The sequence below is a fragment of the Lagenorhynchus albirostris genome, chromosome 7 (genome assembly GCF_949774975.1).
Source record: "Lagenorhynchus albirostris chromosome 7, mLagAlb1.1, whole genome shotgun sequence".
Taxonomy (NCBI): Eukaryota; Metazoa; Chordata; class Mammalia; order Artiodactyla; family Delphinidae; genus Lagenorhynchus; species Lagenorhynchus albirostris.
The window spans coordinates 92,958,724-92,982,260 of record NC_083101.1 but is presented as its reverse complement, the minus strand read 5'-3'; the positions used below and the strand labels follow the sequence as shown (position 1 = coordinate 92,982,260).

The window sequence follows — 23,537 nt, the reverse complement described above, 5'->3', positions numbered from 1 at the left end:
CACATAGGGGTACTTGGTACTGGCTCATCTAAAATAAAGAGGAACCCTGAATTCCTCTTACCTAATTTTTACTTTTTCTGCAAAGAATGGTTCCATTACTGATGTCAAAAAGGAAGGTGATGGACATGTCAGTATTTGGGTATTCCTGGGATCTCTGACCAAAATGTCCTTTCAATACTACCAAAATCCCAACCTTACAATCTGACAACCTCAAATACTTAAAAATATCATCTGATTGAAGGCCCCCACTCCTTGCAAAACTGTTTATGTACTTCATACACAACTGCATCTAAAAGGTCCAACTTGAAACTAGTTGCAGAATAGCCACCTCATATAGCCTCAGAGGTAGTTCCCTCACTTTTCCTGCTTTTACCTTTGACTGGAGATCTAGAATGCTCAGTCAGTAGTTTACACACTTCCCTGCAGGCTCCCCAAGAAGCTACATTCTTCAGAATCAGCGGTTGGCCAAGCACTTTGCAGATTTCTCTGGAAAGGCCAACACTGCAGGCCTTTACCAAACAGAAGATGAGCTGAGAAAAGCAACTTTGAGGAATATCTAAGAAGGCAGTGGTCCCAAGTTTTGATATATGTAAGAATTACTCACACATGTGATGTATAAAACTGTGGATCCTGAAATGAATAAAATTACCAAAATCATTGAGACAAAGAAATTTAAATACAGACTGGATACAAGATGCTAGCAAGAAATAATCATTAATATTATTAGACGGGAGGATGGCAGAGTGGTTCAATTAAAAACAAAATCACCATCAATTAGAGATACTGATGTATTTACAGGCTAAATGACCTGATGTCTACAAGTACTTCAGAAAAAAAAAGTAGAGTTCCAGATGCAACAAGACTGGCAAAATGTTGTTAACTGATGGAGCTGGGTAATGGGCACATGGTGGCAGTATTCATCATATTCTCTCTACTTTTGATTATGTTTCAAATTTTCCACCACAAAAAAGTGAAAAACAAAGACAAAACAAAACAAAAAATCCCACTGTGTGCTTGTTAAAAACACCTACTGCCCTTCCCATACCAAGTGGTTCTAGTGTACCACTTCTGAGGTGTTCCTGGAACCTGCACTTTCAGCTCACTCCCAGGCAGTGCCATTGTTGGCAATCCTGGGGATACTGTGTGAAAAAGAAACACTGGGTTCAGGGACACACTGTCGACTGGTGCCTCAGCCACACTGTACATGGGCTAAATTAACTGCATTCAGACATTTTAAATTTGTACTCTGGGCTTTTAATAAAGGTCACTATGAAACTCACTAAAACTTACTTCTGCTGTAGCCATGAGAAGGCTATTTGGGAAACTGCTGACTATATCATTCAGCAGCCCATATAAAATCATCTGCCAGAGAGTGTTCAGAATTTTCAGCTTCAAAATAATCCCACCTCCACTCCCATCAGAATGGCTAAAATTAAGACCAACAATATCAAATGTTGATGAGGATGTGGAACCAGGAGAACATTCATACATTACTGGTGAGTGTAATATGGTACACAGGCAGTTTGGAAAACAGTCTGGCAATTTATAAACTAAATACCACGTGGCCCAGCAATTCCACTCTCCCAAGAGAATTGAAAACAGACACTCAAATACTTGTACATGAATAATCACAGCAGTATTATCCACAACAGACAAAAGGTGGAAACAGCCTAAATGTCCATCAATAGATAAAGAAATTGTGGTCAACAGAATATGATTCGATCACAAACACTGGTGAAATAAGATACATGAATATGGATGAACATCAAAGACATTAAGCTAAGTGAAAGCAGACTGACAGAAAAGGTCGCAAACTATATGATTCCATTTATATAAAATGTCAGAATAGGCAGATCCATAGGTAGTTGCCAGGGGTTGGGGAAAGGAGGAAAATGGGGAGCTTAACGGGTAGGGGTTTCCTTTTGGGGTGATAAAAATATTAGGAACTAGACAGAGGTGATGGTTACACAACACTGTGGATGTACTAAACGCCACTAAATTGTACAGTGTAAAATGGTTAATTTTATGCTACATGAATTTCATCTCAATAAAAAACAAAAAGAACTACTGACATACATCTACAGTGTAAGTAAGTCACAAAAATATTGTGTCGAGTGAAAGAAAACTTACACAAAGAAGCATATACTAAGATTCCACTTACATGAAGTTCTAGAACAAGGACAAACTAGTCTATGGCAGAAAAAAAATCAGAACCATGGTTGTCTGCGGGTAGCAGCAGGGAATGACTGGAATGGGAAGGGGCTGAGGAAAATTTCAAGGGTGTTGACGATGTCCTACATAGCCACGAGTCTATGTTACACAGTTACACATTTGCCAAAAGGCTTCAAATGGTGCACTTAAGATCTGTGCATGTCACTAAATGCATATTTTACCTCCAAAGGAAAAGAAGAGCCATAAATAAATACTGAATTCTAGTAAATGATATGCATGCTGTAACACTTGGGGGTAAAATACAGTGGTGTCTGCAACCGACCTTAAATGCAGCAAAAATAAAAAACAACATATTGATGAATGGATAAATCGGGGTCAGCAAACTTTTCCTTAAAGGGCCAGAGAGCAAGTATTTTAGGCTAATGAGCATATGCGTACTGCAATGCTCAACTGCCATTATAACTCAAAAGCAGCCACAGATAATACTTAAATGAACAAGTGTTGGCTGTGTTCTAATAAAAACTTTACAGCCAGCAGCCAGCAGGTCATAGTTTGCTGACCTCTGGAAAAATTACGAGATTGAAAAAAATTAGAATCTAGATGGTGAGTACATGGGTGGTCACTGCATGATTTTATTCGGTTTTTCCAGATGTTTGAAAATTTTCAAAAGAAAAAAAATGCTACCTCCCTCCCCTGAAGAGACAAATCATGTTTATCCTTTCTGGGATTAATGCCATAATAAAATCACCATCAGTTAGAGATGCAGATTGAGGTATTTATAAGTAAAATGACATGATGTCCACAAATTGCTTTAAAATGCTTCAGAAACCAAAAAAAGTAAGCTTCTTTACCATTTCCTTGGATACCTATTTTTCACTTTTAAAGTAAATAAACTGTCTCAGAGGGAAACATATTTAAAAGACTATGGTGGCAAATGTGCATTATTTCTCTGTATAACATATTGCCAATTTTAACTATCTTGGCTCTAAGAGGTGTTTCAGAGGAGAGAATGACTGCATCACTACCAAGCCAACACTGCCACCCGCTGCGTTCCCATGGACAGGCAGGTAATTCATTTCAATCTGGTGAAGATTTATAACCTGTACAGGGCACTTACGTAAGACTTTTAGGTACACCAAGTCATCACATCAAGTGGAAAACCCATAAACCCATGTTGTTGTTGTTTTTAATGTTTATCTATTTTTTGCTGCATCGGGTCTTAGTTGCGGCACGTGGGATCTTTTGCTGCAGTGTGCAGGGTTCTCTATAGTTGTGGTGCGCAGGTTTTCTCTTCTCTAGCTGTGGCGCGCAGGCTCCAGGGTGCGTGGGCTCTGTAGTTTGTGACACATGGGCTCTCTAGCTGAGATGCTTGAGCTCAGGAGTTTTGGCATATGGGCTTAGCTGCCCTGTGGCATGTGGGAACCTAGTTCCCTGACCAGGGATTGAACCTGCATCCCCTGCATTGGAAGGTGGATTCTTTACCACTGGACCACCAGAGAAGTCCCCAAAACCCACCTTTTAATAAGACCTATTTCTTAAAATCATCGTACTTAAATAACTTTAAAAATTTTGTGATAAAATAGAAACTACTATTTTAACCGTTCTTCACTTCACAATTCAGTGGCATCAATTGCGTTCACAACGTTGTTGGAAACATCACCACTACCCATACCCAGAACTTTTTCATGCCCCGAAATAAAAATCTATCCCCATTAAACAATAACTCCTCATTCCCCACTCCCCTCAACCCCTGGTAACCGCTAATCTACTTTCTATGACAGAATTTCCTTCCTTTTTAAGGCTGAATATTCCATTGTATGTATATACCACCTTTTGCTTACCCATTCATCTGTTGATATACATTTGGGGTGTTTCCATCTTTGGGCTACTACGAATAATGCTGCTATGAACACTGGTGTACAAGTGTCTGAGTCTCTGTTTTTAATTCTTTTGGATACATTCAGAGGAGTGGAATTGCCAAGTCACATGACAACTCTCTATTTGGCATTCTGAAGAACCATGGGACTGTCTTCCAAAGTAAGTGCACCATTTAACATTTCCATCAGCAACAGTTCCAATTTCTCCAAATCCCCACAAACACTTGTTATTTTCCATGTTTCTGATTAGAGCTATCATAGTAGGTTTCAAGAACTGCCTCAGTGTGGTTTTAAGTTGCGTTTCTCTAATGACTACCAATGTTGAGCATCTTTTCACATGTTATTGACCGTACATATACCTTCTCATGGAGAAATGTCTTTTCAAGAGCTCTGCCCATTTTTTAAATGTTACTGAATTGTAAGAGTTCTTATATATTTGGATCTTAAATCCTTATACGATTTTCAAATATTTTCTCCCATTCTATAAGTTGTCTTCTCATTTTCTTAATAATGTCATTTGGTACACAAAAGTTTTTAATTTTGATGAAATCCAATTTATCTATTTTTGCTTTTGTTGCTTGTGCTTTTGGTGTCCTTTCTAAAAATTCATCACCTAATCCAAGGTCATGAAGATTTACCTCTGTTTTCTTCTAAGAGTTTCAAGTTTTAGCTCTTATATTTAAGTTGTTGATCCATTTTGAGTTAATTTTTGTATATGGTGTGAGGTTGGCGGTCCAACTTCATTGTTAAGCATGTGGAAATCCAGTTGCCCCAGGACCATTTTTTAAATGATTGTTCTTTGTCCTTTTAATGAACTCAACAACCCTGTTAAAAATTCACTGGCCATAGATATGTGTGTTTATTTCTGGATTCTCAATTCTATTCTACTGGTCTATAACTATCCTTATTCCAGCACCACATTATTTTGATCATATATAAACAACTTTTGATTACAAGAAAAAACAGTCACAAAATAGTCTACTGAAAAAGACTTCAATCATTTGTCTGAAATGAAAAGACTCTTTTACCTGAGAACACCACTGGTTTGGAGGACTGCTTTGCATTCTGGGAGTGCTGCTTCTTTTCCAATGCGGTTAGCATTCCTCCCAAATCCAACTGTACTGGAATTTGGCTCTTCTTTCCACTACTTTTAAAATTATTCTAAAAAGTTCAAAAATCAGAAGTTTATTTATAATACTATATTTTACAAATTGTGCTTTTCATTTTATGATAAAAAATCATATAATTAATAAGATAAAAGAGATATAGGGACTATAAAAATCTTAAAATTAAAAAAAATTAAAGTAATTAAAACCCCAGTCAATTCCAAATTATCTGCCAATATTACCACCAAGGTTGTTTATTTTCTCCTCCTTCTTTCATAACACTGGTTTAATTAAACCACTTATACGTCTGCATCTCCATTGTGAATAACAGCATACATCTACAGATAAGGAACCAAGACTTGTATAAAGTCCTGGGCTACGAAAGTTTATGTGTGGGGCTAGCTGGTTGGTACTACTGCCTCATTAACACCATTCGCTCTCCAATTGCCTAAGTGAGCCAACCAAGTGCCATGAAACCATGGAGGCATGACCAAAAATTTATACAAGTCCAGAACACACCCAGCAGGTGAGTATTATATTTAGGCGCAAAGTCAGATACACTCTAAACAAATGTTATTTCTGAAATCATTCTGATTTGGGTTTTGAGACTGTATAAGGGTGTACGGACGTGTTGTCTCTTGTGCTTTAACACCTCCACTCCTGCCCCACGCCACTGTTCTCTTCCCTGATGCCAAATTCACGCTGGGTGAGGGCTCATGGCAATGGGTGAGTGCTAAGCACAGCACAGGCAGCCACAGAGACCTCTGCAGGGATGGAAGATAACCAAATTACAACATAGGAATGCAAAGATACATGGGTTTAGAATTTTACTTTTCACAAATGTGAAAACAATCACCCCACTTTGAAAGGCAAAATGACAACGAACATGCCCAAAGTATGCAAGTTCTCCATCTAGATTATGAACTACAAGTTCATTCCTGAATCCACAGTGGGGCTAAGGCAAGAGAAGAATCATTTCTTCCTCTGATCCTGACTACCTGAGTGAAATGCTGGTGGCTCTCTTTTTTCCTTCTGTCAGACATTACTGCCTCACAAAGAGATTCTTCTGTTTCCTGAATAAACTAAGTCAAAGTTTTTTCTTTAAATCCAAGTTAGGCAGTTTGTGTTCCCCTCCTTTCTGATACAGCAATGGCAGTTACCAATAGCCTAATTTCAAAAGTGATAAAGCAGTTTTAGCTTAAGAGCAACTTTGTTTCAACACACTGGATGTGGTTCCCCAATGAAGGAATGAATCAAAACAAAACCACCTGTCCCCATACACAAAGAAGTCTGGAAAGCAGTTTTTCTCAGTTTAGTTTAGCAAGAAAAGTTAAGCCAAAAGCAATTGTGGTTTCAATCTAAAAATTACCTGTGGCTGCTGTTTAGACAGAAATTTCGGTGACTCTACTCTGTCTCTTCTTTCAGATGCAACTGCCAGATTGGGAAACTCCTCGGCATCCTAAGTAAACCACACACCCTTTAGCTCTTCGCAAATCACAATTATCAAATAAGCCCAACTACAACCTGTTCCTTGGTCTTATTTTCTTTCCATAAAAATATCCTTATAAAAGTGCTCAAAGGTGTTATAAAACAGTCAAAACAAAACCAAAAAACTAATGTAAGTGCTTCGGCTTTATTTCACTCTTAGAACAAAGTTAAGGACCGCAGTTTGAATCTCCCTGCTCCAGAGGCAGAGAGCAGGGGCCTCAAGGATGTGGGTTCACCAAGCAGTCTACGAACTGCCCCAAGCATACTGGCACAAGAGTTTTCAAGCACCCATCCTTCAACTATGCTTTTCTGTAGGGAAACCATCAATCTGGACTCAGGGGATGTAAGCATCTTGTCACATGTGCTGATCCTAGACTAGAAAAAAGAAACAAAGGAACAGGTCTCTAAACAATGTTTAAATCATTTTAAAATGTCTTATGTGCTTCTGTCAACATTTTAGGGACCCTGGAGAAATTATGTGAAAAATGTGGGCAGAAATAATGAGTTATTTGTTGGCCCAAACAATAATGCTCTACCGCAGTCATAGGTTTTCAAACATGCAACCCCATTACTCTCAAGGGAATGTTCAAAAGGCCCTGGGAGCCCCTCGAGTTTGTGGGAACACCTTGGGCTTGACCCTAAGCTGGCTGCCTGGGAGTACTACTGAGAGACCCTTCTGCCAGCACCAGGAGCCAGGCTGCTGAGTCTGGTACTGCAGACCCATGAGAAACATAATCAGGATCCAGGATGGCTCCTTGGAGAACAGAGACATTCTTGGAGTATCACTGGACAACAATTTAAAGAGCACTTTCAGAAGTTCATGATATTCTCTTCTTGACCAGGGTCCACGACAGATCTACAGTATTCTAAGTTTCTCTCAATAGTGGAGCATATTATACCAGAACATCTAGATAGAAAAGGAGGCCCTGCAGAAGCCAGCATGCCAAAGCAAAGAAAAAAACAGACCAGAAGATACTGAGGGGTATATATTAGTAGTAGGGCATACACACCATTAAATTTCAATACAAGTAGTTTTTTCTCTAGGCCATTCATTCGTTTACTGAGAACCTGCTATGAGATGGGCACTGCGCTGGGGACACCAAAATGAAGAACTGAAGAAAATGGGTGACAACTATTTTCTTTAGCACTACAATTTTTTTTTTTTTTTTTTTTTTTTGCAGTACACGGGCCTCTCACCGCTGTGGCCTCTCCTATTGCGGAGCACAGGCTCCGGACGCACAGGCTCAGCGGCCATGGCTCACGGGCCCAGCCGCTCCGCGGCACGTGGGATCTTCCCGGACCGGGGCACGAACCCGCGTCCCCTGCATTGGCAGGCGGACTCTCAACCACTGCACCACCAGGGAAGCCCAGCACTACAATTATTAAAGAAAATGTTGGAGAATTTTTACTTCAGCAACCAGTATGAACCCATTTCTATTAAGGAAGACCCATTTATTATATCAAACAAGGTGAGTAATAAATGTAAATATACTTCAATCCTTGGTGGCTCTTGAACTGTCAGGACTTCATATTTTGATTTAGACTTTTCTTTCTTTTTCTTATTCTTCCTTGAGGCTTCGTTTTGCTCAGGATCGTCACCTTGTGATGCTCTGGACTAGAACAACAACAACAAAAAAAGCAAAAATCATGGGGTTTTAGGACCATTTTTAAAGTCTTTATTGAATTTGTTACAATATTGCTTCTGTTTTATGGGTTTTTTTGGCCACAAGACATGTGGAATCTTAACTACCCAACCAGGGATCAAATCTGCACCCCCTACACTGGAAGGCAAAGTCTTAATCATTGGACCTCCAGAGAAGTCCCCGCATTTCTGTTTAAAAAAAAAAAAAACTTAAAACAAAATAAACATCTTTATTTATGTTTTCAGAAGCCCTGAGGTAAAACAGACAGCAAGTTGTTAATGGAGGCTCCTAGAGGGGTGGGGACCAAAGGGCTATGGGAAAAGGACCTTTTCCATAATTAGATCCTTGTAGTATTACAGGTGCTATTTCAGTAATAAAAATTCACAATACAGAAAGTTTTAGAAGGGGGAAAAAAAACATTATGACCACAATGCAAAGCCATCTGGGTCATAGGATTACAGGAGATCCTCATTTTCTCATCTTTATTTTGGGACTTCTCAAAAATAAACTTTTCTTACACCTCTAATTAAAAAATAATTTTTAAAAAGATGCTGGGAAAATAAAATAAAATCTGTTAACTCTTAAGAGTGTTAAAAGCTCATTTAGATGGTGACTTGGTGGCCTACTGTGCAGCCTGCGCCCCGACACCAGCGGGGCCTTGGAGCTGGCCAGTCTCCATGTGTACTTGGAGGGGCCTCACAGCCGCATCCTGTGTTTCACAAGTATGTGCATAAAGCTGTAGGGAACAGGCACACAGGTCTGACTTCACCATTAATTGTTACCAGCAGAGATTTCTCAATCAACCAAGCATAAACACACAGCTCCTGTTTGTGTGGGATGGTCAAAGACACTTTCGATATCAAAAAGTATTCTAACACTCAAAAAGATAGGAAACCAGCACTAAACAAATATGACCATATTTCAACTTAAAATAATGTTATCAGTACACAATGAAAATCAAACCCAAAATCTAGCCCAGTAAAAAAGGCTCTTCAAGAAAGAAATCTAGGGATTGAAAAATAACAACTTAAAATTATTTGAATTGAAACGAAAAAATGGATTCTGAAATGCTATTTTATAGTAAGTAGCTGCAATTAACCAAGAATCAATTAACATACATGATGATCGCAAAATGTGGCACACAATTATCTTGCTACCAGTACCTGGTAGGTAAAAGCAATGTAAAATCAACAGACAAAAGACTGCAGTATTTTATATACCAGAGCATAAGCTACTGCCAGAATCTCTCTTGTAAAGAATTCAAAATGGTCCACAGATATTTTAAGACCATAGGTCTAACATGCACGTCCTTACTTGTGTATAAAAGCTACCACTTGTGTCCCTAGACTGTATTCAATTCAAGTACTGAATACAACCAACTCAGATTAGTGCCTACAGTACCAAATGAAACACTTTCAGTTAGGATTTGAGAAAAAAAGACAATCCAGTGGTACAGAAGAGCAACATAATCAAACTGTGACACGTACCTTTTTAGTAGGATGGACAACATGTTTCTCTTTGTACGAAGGCTCCGAAGATAAAACTTCAGAAGATGACATACTACCATTTTTAGGATCTGCTGATGAAGCAACCATCTTTAGGTTTATCATGGAAGTAACATTTTTAGGGGCTGGTGACAGTTCTGTAGATAATGTCTGCCGAACAACATAACCCATTGGTGTCCAAGATAATTCTGCTCAAAGATAACCAAAATTGTTGAACAATCCCAACAGTAAAAAGAAATTCCTTAGAAATTCCAAGCATGCATTACATGAAGTACTCAAGAGCATAGTTAAATTAAGGTGTTGTCAAGAACATTCTCTTGGAAACTACAGTATCCACTAAATTTGTTTTTCTTCTTGGAACATGCATGCTGAATTAACTTGTAAGGGGAACTGACTTTCCTAGAAACTGTTCTTTTAACTTAGAGGTGCAGGTGGTAAACAAAAAAGTTTCCATTAAAAAACAATAATCCACAAATACATCCACGTGGCAAACACACAGATATAATGAGCTAAAGAGCAAACTGTGGCCCTACTAACCTTGATGTGTACCTTTAACATCAGAAATCAAAGATCACTAAACTTCAGTTATCGCAATAACTGGTAATTTATTTCTTTCTAGAACATAGGCATAAGTATGGCAACACTACTCCGTAGGTGCCCATGAAACTCTATATACAGACAAAACAAAAGGACATCCTTCAGGACACGGGCAGGTCATGTCAGCAGCCTGTGGCTACCCCACAGTGGGGAGACAGGCTGTTCTTGTCACCACACAGCTATGCATCTTCACAGCAGTTGCTAAAGTGAAGGTCTTTTATTGAACCACGTACGTACCAAACATGCTAACGCAATTGAAAACACACCTGTGAATAAATCTAGAATAATTTTGTGAAAAGGTCTTCTGTTAGGACAAGCTACTCACAAAAACTTCAAAAGCAGAATCTACTGAACTCTCTCTGAATATCTCACTTCTGGGCCAGGTCAGGACAGACCAGCAGTTCTCAAAGTTCTGAGACTCCTAGGACCCTTTCAGGGGTCCACAGTCAAAATTGTTTTCCTGGTAACAGGAATGTGCCATCTGCCTTCCCCACTCTCACTCTCCCATGAGCATAGTACAGTGGGGTTTTCCAGAGGCTGTACGACAGAGGACAGTGAAACAGGTGAATGCCGAAGCAGATCTCCTGAGCCAGACATTAAAGAGCTGCTAAAACGTAAAGGCTGCTCTCCTCTCCTGACTAGTTTTTTAACTTTGGAAAATAGTTATTTTTTTTAATTAAAATGTGCTATGTTAACCTGTAATGGGTTTATTGTTACTTTTAAAGTGAATTATTAAGTATTTTGTATTTCTCAGTTTTAATTTCAGATATTACAAATATTGACAGTTATCCAAATAAACAGAAATTCTTTGGGGTTCTTTTAAAGGGTATTAAGGAGGTCCTGAGACCAAAAACTATGAGAACCACTGATATAGGTAATGCTTAAGAAAGTAATCATTTCTGAGTTCATAAAATGTCTCACTTAACCGAACAAACATTTCATTTAGAATGCTTTACTTGTACGTAGTTTACACTCCTTGTGCATGGATGTGGGATCTCGTTTGCTTACTTCAGTCTTCTAACAATGATGCCAGTTTATCAACCCATCAGCTGCCTTAAAGAAGGCTTTAAAACAAAAACATTTCAGTTGCACTAGACTGAAAATGAACTAAGAAAACAGACAACAATAGACAATTTTTATATTTTAAAATAATATTTGGTAGCCCACTCTTACCTCTTGTACATGAAGAGGGACTGGTAGCAGCATTATCAGTTACAGATCCGGTCCGATTATTATTCTTCACCGCTGTTTCACCCTAAAAAACAAACCAGTTCTTTTCTTACTATTTCAGAATAAAAGTAATCATTATTTTTGAAATATATAGTTTCCTTCGCCATTCTTAAAACCTGCAAAACATACGCTAATTAAAAATTCCAAACACGTAAGTACATTATGTGAAAAATTAAATTACTTTCTTCTGCCAAATCTCATTCCCTAGGGGAAAAACCATCCACCGTCTACAGCTTAGCTAGCATCCTTCTATTTCTTTGCTTAGGACATAAACATTTGTATATTATTTTAAATGGATCTCCATAATGGGATCACACCACACGCAGTATCATGTAACTTAGGGGAAAAAAACCAACATACAACCAACAATTTCCAAATCAGCACAGATGTACCTACACGATTCTTAGAGCCGAAGTGCCCACTGTGAATGCAAAAGCTGTCGTTCACCACACCCCCACACCAAGGCTCAAAAAATCCCTGAACATACCCACAAAAACAAATACAGGCCTTCTAATACATACTCCCTTTCACAGACAGAAAGCTGCCACACGCATGGAAGAGGCACCAAACGACACTTGGGGACAAGTGAGTACATTAAGAGAGACCTCAAAATGACCAGCAGCCAAGGTGAAAGGAAAATGATAAATTCACACTGAATGGATTTAAAATAAATTCTGGAGTTCATATGTTTCATAAACTTATCCATTTTACCATTCCATTACATCTAAGCCTAGTTAAAAAAAAAAAAAAAAAAAAAAAGAATTGTTCAGTGGCCAAAATAGCTGATTGCTGAATATGCCTTGTGCCACTTCTCTGCTTGGATAGTAGAAGCCTGTTAACCTCCAAGAGCTGTTTCAGAACAATGGAAAGAACATGTTCCTTAACTAGGACAGAAAGCCCCCATTTTCAATACAAATAGAAATAAAGCAAAATCCTCCATGTGGCATCCGCTGATTCCTGGCCCCGTGGTAGAGCTCACTAAGGGCCTGGAAATACCTACTTCACCCTGGGCCTTCCTGCCCCAGGGCCTCCCCAGAGGACCCACCACTTCCCTACAGACATCAGGCAGGGCTCTCTGGGCAGGCAGGTGTCACTTGCTAACCTGCAAATTCCAAATTACTGCCTGACAGATGCACACCATACCAATCTTGCAGGAGGTGCCGCCTAGAGCACCCACCCCATCCCAGGAGTGCGAAGCTGTCTGCTTCAATCCACTGCAGGACTGAGGCCCAACCTCTGAACAGAATCTCGATAATTTCATTTCGCTACTACTAAATGGATGCAAAACAAGGGTGACTGGGGAAGTGAATTTTTATTTTTAATGAAACATTTCTGGAAACTCCAAAGGCATGGGGAGGTTGGGAGTCTGGCAAAGAGAAAGATGCCATTCTCCCTTCTATTAGCACCTTTCTCAGCTTCCAAAACACTGGGCTAGTCCTGGAGGAGGTGATGTGGCATCAGCATAGCTCTGTGGAAGTGACTGCACACTGAGAAACAAATTCTCTTCCGGCCCCATCCTATAGGCTGCTGTGTTCTCTATGGGGCTCCAGATAGACACAGTATGTAAAGGCAATTATGTTAACTAAAAAAAAATAAATTCATCAAAGGAGAAAATAAAATAACATAAATGATTAAAACACAGCCTGTTCTTTGAGTAAACGTAACTTTTATGCTCACCAAAGCCAATGAAACACTAGAAATGGCTTACCTATTCTAGAATGGTTAAGTAAATTATATATATCAATACCAAAGATTCAATGCAACAGTTATATTTTCAAAAAATATTTTATGACATGGAAAAACTACCACAAGTTTTGAAAAATTCAAACACAAGCTTGTATCATACATGTGTATCCTAAATTGAAAGGAATGCCCCTCAATTCCCACAATGTACCATTAAAAAAAGAATAAGTGTCAAACATGGTTTTCTCTTGGTTGTACAGCTTCAGACAATTTTTTTTTTCCTGAATATTTTCCTCATGTTGAAAGATGTTACTAATACCATCAGGAAAAAAAAGGTTTCTTTTAGAGGGAAAATGGGAAAAAAACAAAAAAATACTCCACACATAATTCAAGAGTGTGAATATATAAAGCAATGAGTATGTACATCTCCCCACATAGCATGATATGTCTTACTTCTTGTCCACATATGCAGTACTCATATGTAACAAGTGAGCATGACATAAAGTGTCAGTCATGCTTCCACTCACCCTGGACCCGCTGTACTCTGTCCTACTTTTGTACAGTGCTCACGGGTTTAGAATTATCCACTGACCACCCATGATGAAAGCATGGAGCCCCTCGACTACTCAGCTATTCCATACACCCAGCCAGGGCCCAGAAAGCAGTCACAAAGCTGCCTAATGAAACTGTGATTCTTCTGTATCAGTCAATCGGCCTTACTTATCACCACTGTGTAAAAGGAAAACACCAAGGTATGATAGTCTAAGGGTCAACATGTGGGGAATGATTTATTTTCTGCACATTATAACACCAAGGTATAATAGTCTAAGGGTCAACATGTGGGGAATGATTTATTTTCTGCACATTATAAGCCACTACCATCAAGTCTTCAGAGGATTTAGTATCCAGGCACCCAAGAGAAGTGCTAGGACAGGAAATGGAAATCCTTTCTCCATTCAAGAGGTAAATGAACTGGTGAGCTCTGTTTTCTTCATTGTTTCTTCTTTCTCCTTACCTCCATACTGGGATGGGCCCCAATTTGTCACAAGCCATTTTAGGGACTACTAACCCAATAAGGTTTTTTCCTGGAAGTCTCAAAATCAATCTGTTTGAGAGGAAAAATGCGTCAATTTGATGGAGTAAAACTTTGAGATCAAATGGTGAATACAGTGCAATTTAAAATTATTAGGCACTGAGTGCACTTATTGCAATGACATTTTCCGTATCATTGACAAGACTGAGGTGCAGATAAAAAGCCTGGAAAAATCAGAAGTTACACTACACAGTTTTAACATTACTATTTGATTTAAAAAAATCTCTTTCCCTGTATTGGAAAAAGTGCTACCAGAATGCAATGGTAGAAACAACATTTTCACAATGTGCTGTGGAAGCAGGAACCCGTGCTACAATCCTCTCCTCCTGAGACACTGCAATGCTTTCTAGCCACCAGATATGAAGACACTTGCTAAGTGATTCTCTGGAAAGAATAGCCACACCAGGTGTTACAGCTGACTATAAACAGTTCAAACAACAGAGAAAGTCACCTAAGCGAACTGAGAGGCCCCTCCCACACCAAGATGTGAAGTGTAGTATTTGAAGTGATGTCCTTGCATCACTACCCATCACTGAGGAGAAAGGAAGAAAGAAGGGAACAAAAAGAGCAGGAGGCTGCACTCACCTCTGCTAACACTGCAGCTGGTTTCCCCACTTCTCTTAGAAGAGAAACGTCAGTAGAGGCAGAGCGTAAAGGCCCCCACTTGAGCTGCTTTTGTATCTCTGGTATCTCACTGTTCTCTCGACCCTGCAGTTCAGGAAAATCCAACCTGGTAAATTCAAACTCAGGTTTGGAGGCAGATCCACTTTTTTCAATGATTCTGGATTTCCTGTCTGTTCGTTTATAATAACCATCTGTATTTACAGAATTAAAAGTAGGGGTAAAAATTTAGATGTTGTCTAATGACCTGTACTCACACTTAAATTGCAGAGTAGAAAGTCTATTGCTATTGATGCAACACGTTATTGTCCAAACAGCCTAATTTTTTTGTAGTGTTGTTAACCTTCTCTGTAACAGTGGAAAACATAAATGACCATGGGGGCCACCAAGCAGAAAAACGAAAACACACTGCAAATTTTAGGAGTAACTCTAAAGTGGATGAAATAGCTACCTTAACCTGACTGTGCAGCTGGGCATTTCAATTATTCTTAATACACACTTTAGAGATTTGTGAGATTAAGGGGACTCTTACAAATTTTCTTTAAATCATAAAATTTCCATGTTTTAGTTTGCTGAAAGAAACTGCAGAGAAACAAGTAAAACGAAACTTATAAGCTCTTTCCCATCTTTCTCCTTCAAATGCAAATGAATGATGCTACAGGTTACAATGCCATAAAGCCCCAGCATTTTTTAAATTATTTAATTGTAAGGCTAGAGTTATTACAGTTAACTGTTCAAATTTTCTTTCATATTACCATGTACCAGATGGTTTATGAGTGAAGTCAACACCAAGAGAAAAAGTTACATATCAAGTAACAATAAATTACACATGTAAATAAAATGACAGACCATTCCCAGTAAGTACGCTATTACAAAGGTTTTAAGTTATTATATAAACAGATGATGGCTGTGATCAACGTGCAATAGTAAGTAATTTACATGAAAAAAACAAGACGTCATGTATAATCACTAACTTTCAGCCAGAGACTGGAACAGCAGTTTTCAAGACCAGAGCAGACATGTCCTCTGAATGACTGTCCTGCCCCAGGTTTAGTATTGTTTAGGATGGGATTTAAACCACAGTCAACTCTCCCACGTATTAAAAAGTGTCCCAACAGAATACCAGAGAAGCTATTTCAGGGATGAACATGATCAAATATAGTACAAGGGATGTGACTGTAATTCACTTTTATTTAACAACTGTTTTGAGGCGGGTGATTATCACCTACTTGCTATGTGACTTAACAGAAGTTCTTGCACAAAACAAGGTAATAACATGTTAAGGACACGTCATAGAGCCCACACAAACAAGTTCCCTCCCCGGGAGGAAAGGCCCCCAGGATCCCACAGGAAACCTGATGGCCTCAGTTTTTCATGATGTGTAAGCCCACAAAAATAGTTCAAAGAACAGAGACATTTCTGGGGGTAGACAAGGTAGGAAGACATAACATACAGAGCATGTTATTTTTACCTGATTTCAAACTATTCTCAGCATGAATGGACATACGAGGTGAACTTTTAACTGATTTTAGATCAGATGATATAGGTCCATCAGTCTTCTTAGTGTCAAACTTCTGCTCATCACAGGTTTTCTTCTGCAGGAAACAATAAAAAGTAAACATAGTTGAAAAGTAACATATTAAAAAGTAACATAAATTCACTATAAAAAAGGCTCAAATCTGCAAATTCATAAGTACAACTCAACCATTTTTTAGAAAGGTTAGACCGTATCAAATTTTAAATATCTCAAAATTTAAATATCTTAAATAACACGCAAGAACTTACCAGTTATTTATGTTTTAAATGCTAAAGTGATCAACAAAACCAAAACATTTACATACCTTAAACAGAGCTTTTGTGTCTTGCGGGAGAGGGCACACGTGCTCGTTTCGTGGCTTCACGGTTTGAAAACCTCCGAAACAACCGGGTTGGTTGTAATCATACTGGGAGCCAGGCACTGGGCAAACATTTTGTGACGACTCCAGGGTGTAAGGAGAATAGGCATATGGATGAAGAGGGATCTCAGGAGATAAATACTGAGGTGGAAAAGTTGAAGCTCCAAAAGCCATATCTTCGGCATAGAGTTTCTGTCTAAATAAAATGGGTAAATTTTAGTTGCAGATTTAATACCACAAACCAAGGAGCTTAATATTTTGTAATAAACAAATTTAAACTTTTTACTATTTTTGAGGTCATTTATTCTAGCAATACCTCAAATTAAAAACCAAATAAAACCTCTGAGCACTTTTTCTTAACCTGCAAAGAAAGATGCTGACCTAGTTCTGTTTTTTTCATTACTTATCTGGAACCTCCATGAAAGGACCCTATTATAAGGAACATTAGAAAAGCCCAAGGAGGCTCCAGCAGCTTTCCACTCTCATGCTGTCAAATATTTGGAAAAGCCTCTCTCAGCAACCCTGGCCAAAAGAGCTATCCAGACCATTCTCTCAGTAGAGGGAGTTTTTTACTGCCCATCCAACCTCTACCCCGACAACCTGCAGGGCCTGCCTCCTGAGGCCCCAGGTGCCCGCAGACAGCCTGCCCAGCCCCTTCCCTGCTCCAAGCCCACTGCCACATCCTGTGCTCTACTGACTCTTGGGGCTGGAGTTGCAATGGGGACACTACGCACAAGGCGGTCCAGGAACTACACACGCTGCTAACAAGATGGAACCATCTGTGAACACTGCTACTGCCTCAACTTTCTCAAGCTGCTAGGCTAAACTGAAATATAATTTAACATTGATTTTTTTTTAGCAAATTTGGTATACGGCCAGAGGTTTCAACCATTTTGCAATGAAAGTTGATACAATGACAAAATGCTAAGCAGCTGAGTTAAATACAAATCACTATCTTCTCATTCCTACAAATAAGCACCAGCAGATGTTTCTGTGACTTTCCAGAGCTCCAAATTATCTTGTAGCAAATCAATGAAATCCCAAAGTGTACTGGTCCACTGAAAGGCAGGAAGAGCCAAAGCTAATGATGAGACATCCCATATGATCTTCCAACTGTTCAACTGTCAGGAGATATGGGCGTAGGCACCACTTACTAGAAGTCGTGTTTCTACTCTGCTGCAAGTAAGAGTCTGCACTGAGGAAGGAAAGGAGTCACTGTCTACAGGCTAGACCTGTTAACACACTGATGAGAATGTTCACTGCTTTCGCTTCCATGCAGCACTGAACTGCCTGGAATCACCGTCTATTAATTCATGACATTTTATAACAAGTTTAAATCTTATAAGATCTTTTTCTTGTAAGCAATTGATTCTAGTAAGGAAATATTACAGATTAAAACCCCAACGAACCCTTTTACTGACCATTTTCTGCCCCACAGAACACCTGGCCTAGTGCTGCTCTTCGCTGAGAAGAGAAAGATTCAAAGCTTCATCCTGCTCCCCAGATGCTAACCCTAGATGTGAATCTCTGTTTTATTTTGTTTGATGCTCAGAAAATCTAATGGAGGGCAGATGAAGGTGAAGAACCTGTTCTCCACAAAAGAAGATAGGCAAAGAAGATGGGCTGATAGCAAAAAAAAAAAAAAAAGTTAAAATGACTAGCCCAAGTCCAAAACATGGATAAATGAACAAACCAATGAAATTCAGGTAAAGAAGGAAAGGGAGGTGGGAGGAGGCAGGATCCAGTAGTGGTTTTGAAGGCTGTTGTCACCCAGAAAATTTTTCTCCTGTGAATCAGGAGACCTCGGTTTGGGTCACAATCTGGTTTCCCCCTTTGGACAAGTCACTTGGGTTTCTATCCCCTCACTGATCCTTATTCCTCTGGAAAGTTGATATTTTTTCTTTCCATCCCAGGTAAATATAGTTACAGGCAGAGAGCAACATACAACACAAAACTTCAAAGAGATAACCCACAGCATCTGCGGTTGGGGCTTCAAATGGCTTGCCTCTGAAGTTCCAGTTGCCACGAATCACTCAGATGGCCCTTAACCATAGTAACACACTTCCTCTATGCCCCACCGTCTCATCTGCCCCCCTCCTTTTGCTATTAGCAGCCCCTAACCTCCCCTGCTAATCTCTCAGCCCCACTTCCCCTTACCCCATCACTACCGACAACCACCAAGTCTCCCAGGACCCTCCTTCCTGCCAAGCTCAGTAGCCTCTATTGCATGGTGTCTACTTCTATCACATCACTTGAAAAGCTCCACTAGCCTGCACTTGGCAGCCTCTGCCCTCTCCTTGCTCTCACCCATTTTCCAAAGGTTCCTCCATGGCGTGGCCTCCCCTACACTCTCCCTATCTCATCTGGCAGACTCACTCTGAGTCAGAATTTCTCCTCGTTCTGCTCAGGACTTCACTTACATACTTCAATTCCAACACTTTCACCACCTCCAGGCCTCTATCTCCAACTTACAGGTCATTTCCACTTAATAGTTCACTTTTCCCCCATCTGGCACATATAGCTCCAAAACATAACAACTGGTCCCCAAACCAGCCCCACTGCCAACTTATGCTCTCACGAATAATCCCAAATCTTTCCATGTATTCAACTGGAAACTGCTATAGCGTCTTTTCCACCAAAACCCATATGGACAACCACTGAACCCTTTTCTCTTACAGCAGGTCTCCAGGTATTTTCTTCTCTATTTCCAGTGCCTAGAACCCAATCAAAACCTTCAAGTCCCTTTCCCTTAAGTTGAGCCAGAAACCAGGAGTGACTGTCATGACCCCAACCAAAACACCCCCAAGAGCTCTCTATTTCCTACCCAACAAACCTAACTTTTCAGCTGTACCATGTAGGCCAATTGACTAGTGGCTTCCCCCTAACAATGGGGCCGTACTCCTCTACTGTCTCCCAAACATATCTTGCATCTGGTCCCCTCTAACCAGGCCAGAACCTGTCAGGAATCCAGTCACTCCTCCACCCACCCACCTGACGTGAGCCACACTCTGTGGAGAACTGCTAATTCTCAAAGATGAGAGGTTTAACTTAAAAGCATCCATTGGCACTGTGATTTTTACAGTATACTACAAGATACTGAAAAAGCTCAACTTTACCGACAGCAATAGCAGCTTTGGGGAATACAGTGAACTCAGGTCAGAAGAACTGAATGCTAATTCTGGTCCTGGTGCTACGTCTCTGAGGAACTTTGGACAAGCATTTCTAGTCTCAGTTTCTCCTGTGTAAAATAACACTACACCTCCCTGCCAACCTCATGGATTGTGGCAAGCATGAAAAAAATGAACATATTCAGTAATTCCCAAACAAAACACACATGTCCTCATGCATGTGTTACACAGGATTTGTCACAAAGCAGGTACTATGACAATCAACAAAGCCATCGTCCAGGGATGATGACTGGGAACAGAGAACTTACTTTGTTTGCATAACCTCTATTTGTTCATTACACCAGTAAATACTCACTACTTCCCAAACATGGCCAATTCTATATACCAGAATACTTCTATTGATATTTGTCTTGTCTATAACAAACCTGGAGGAGATTGGTAGTTTGTGTTCTTCCATCTCCACCAGTTCAAATCTATATATAAGACAAAAACAGGAGCATAGCTCATGAGACAGTCTTTCCCCGCTTAGGAACTAGTGCTTTTCCATGTAATAGGCTTTCACTAATGAACTCCAAATGAATAAATGAAGTCCCCTGGCAAGCACTGCTAGAGGTACTAGAGATGGATATTCTGTTAAAGGTCACTCCTTTAAGGACATACAGAATTAGGTTGCTATACTGGAATAAGTAGGAAAGAGGACATATGTTTGTTACAGAAAATTCTACTCCTTTTTTCAAGGCAGCAAGAGATCTCCATTTAAACAAAATCTGACTATAGCAATGCAAGTCTTAACTTATATTAGAACTGACTAGATAATCACTTCTCTACTGTGTAAAGTCTCACCATTTCATCTCCACTTTAAAGGCACTCATTCTTTCTAAACTTGCCCTTTGGTTTCATGCCTCCTTTGTCTTTAATTGTTTTCTTGCCAGGCAGGAATACTGTCAGTCAACCTTTTCAGTGGTTATAAACAATTAAAAAAAAAATCAAAGCTATAAAGGGATAAGGGGTTAAGAAACATAATTTTAAAATTCAGCATTTAGCATCCTTGAGCCTCTGATTAGTCTCAATTCATGTTACTACCAGAATGCTGCTTTAGCTATACAACTATTTTCCACCTTTATACTGGGTCACTAGAATTTCACCCAGCAGATGACTTAGGAGTTCTTGTCACTGAGAGTGATACATCTTGTATTTTATTATGTGAGCCACTCAAGGTAGGAAATGACTCAAAAGAGACCCATGCCAACCTCCCTTTTACAAAGGATGAAATTACAATGGAAAACTTGGTATTCCTACCAAAGACCTTCAGCACATTCAGGCAGGACTTCAACTTTTGTCAAAAAATATAACTTTCCTTATTTCCTAAATACACCAGACAACCCAATAATTTTCTTATTCATTCCAACTTTCATTCTCGTGAATACAGTTCTAGAATTTGTATGAAGTATAAACTATTTTCAATTACACCATGTAGGTATGGGGAAAAAAAGGAAACAAGTCTGACCCAACAAAGGAACATAAAGACAAGGATTTTTACATAAGCATAAAGGTGATTCATGCCTTAAAAATAAACCTACAAGTAATCCACACAATTATGTGCAAGGTTTAACATTTATTTTTCTAAATTCAGCTAATAAATGGAAACCATTTTGTAAATACCTAGAGAATAAATCCTGAGAAGGAAAAAGAACATTTAAAGGACAATATAAGCCTTCTTTCAAGTCAAATCTAGAATTTATAACCAAAATTTGTAGAATCCATCTCCATAGAACATGTATAAAGCAAAACAGATAAAAGCAAAACCCACTCATTCCTCATGTTTATTTATTTGGGCGTGTCTTTGCCCAATTTCCTCTCGCCCACTCATTCCTGCCATTTCATCTCCCATTAGATACATGATACACTTACAAACTGTATGCACAAATGAACTGCATTTCCCACTAATAAATGCAATGCAGTCTCCACTTTCTGTGCCAACAATAATCAAATGAATATGGAGAAAGAAAAGGAGAGCTGGAGCTTCAGTTTTTGGTGTGGGACACAGTTAAGTTGTGCTACTGGATCAGACGCTTCTTGGCTGAGGAGCATCTTCTCCAGTTGCTCTGAAAACGTTAATGTGTTAGCTGCTGCATATTTCAAGTTTAATCACCATTAAAGTCAAGCAAAAAAGTCCCCAGGTAAGGCAAGACATTCAGAAGGATACATACTCAGGCACTGCTAGTTCCTGGACACATGGATAGTATGTCGTGGCTGCACAGCTGGGAAAAACGCGTGCTTCTGAAGGCTCTGACCATGCCACACTGAGCCCAGCAAATTTAGGGACAAATGGTTTGACATCTGCTGACAACTTGATGCCCTGAGGAAAAAAAGGGGGTTTTGGCTACCTTCTGAGATCAACCAAGTGGGGGAAAAAAAATAAAAAAAGGGAGAGTCCCTCCCTTCTCGAAGCCCCAGAAATGCTAATGTTGTTGTCCAAATACTTCTGCCTAGCAAGGACAAGAATTTGTTTGCTAACAATTTCTCCGCACTTTTTCACTAGAAAAAAACAGTCTACCAAGTATTAAAAATGAAGAATAAGGACAACCAATTAAAGTGAGAGTAAAAGTCAACCCAGACTGTATAGTTAGAACCACAAGTGACAACGTTTCCTTAGCTTTAACGTAGAATATGGTAGTTTACCTCTCTCAGCTGAGTTAGGGACAATCAAACTGTCAAACTTAACTGTAGCGCTCAAAACACACTGCGGAAGTTTATTTCTATTAGATTTCCCAAAGAACTTAAAACTGTTGCTTTTCACTCAGCGAAGCACTAAAAGTTGTTTTGTTGAAACGCAAAAGTAAGCGTTGCTAGAAAATCTTTCTATCGCCATGAGCCCTTGGAATACGAATACAAAAAAATCTGTTGGGCTTTTATTCTTTCAGTTTTTACATCTGTATTGAGAGATTTACTTCCACTAACAACTTATAATCATGGTTTTTAATTTGTGTGAAAGCCAATTTATGCGATTACCAGGGCTCCTTCTAGAGGTACTCTGAGCACGTCGAGCAGACTTCCGCTTCAGAAAACGTTACTAACAAGCTGCTTTAAACACTCGGCTCCCAATCAGCAGTGCGGTGAGCCGGCACGGTAGCGCAACCCCTCCGCAGCCTCGGGACGAGAGGCGGTTTCCCGTCGACAGCGTCCTTTCTCACCGCGTTTAACGGCGGGCCGTGTGGGCGCGCCCGGGGGCTGGGGACCGCGGCCGCCCACCCCGACGCCCCCGGGCCTGTCCCCAACAAGCCTCCGGGCCACGCTAACCCAGCTCCTACCCCGTCCGCGCAAGACCATCATTTTGGGGCGCCCAGGGCCGCCATCCTCACCTCTCCCGCGGGCTCCCGCGGTCCCTCCGACGCCATGGCGGGTGGCTAGGAAGAGGCCTGGCCAGGTAGGCCAGTAGCCCGACGGCAGGCGGAACGGAAGCGCGACGCTCCTCCTCCCCGCTTTTCCACCTTTGGAG

The 23,537-nt window shown here is 39.9% G+C and overlaps 1 protein-coding gene across 22 annotated transcripts in view; it reads right to left on the bottom strand.

Moving 5' to 3' along the window:
* Positions 1-23,537, bottom strand: part of SECISBP2 (SECIS binding protein 2) — a 39,598-nt gene extending 16,061 nt beyond the window's left edge. For 3 of the 22 annotated variants that reach the window (XR_009541656.1, XM_060155515.1, XM_060155527.1), the window contains exons 1-11: positions 23,401-23,451; positions 22,249-22,397; positions 20,464-20,511; positions 16,857-17,106; positions 16,487-16,610; positions 14,980-15,209; positions 11,562-11,643; positions 9,774-9,979; positions 8,136-8,258; positions 6,525-6,614; positions 5,078-5,210 (exon numbers count right to left, since the gene is read on the bottom strand). Coding sequence is in view for 21 of the 22 variants with exons in the window: in XM_060155515.1 (XP_060011498.1) it covers positions 5,078-5,210; positions 6,525-6,614; positions 8,136-8,258; positions 9,774-9,979; positions 11,562-11,643; positions 14,980-15,209; positions 16,487-16,610; positions 16,857-17,106; positions 20,464-20,511; positions 22,249-22,397; positions 23,401-23,436 (1,471 nt within the window). In the remaining variant the exon portion in view is untranslated. The other 19 variants (XM_060155514.1, XM_060155518.1, XM_060155519.1 and 16 more) reach the window with 19 other exon arrangements.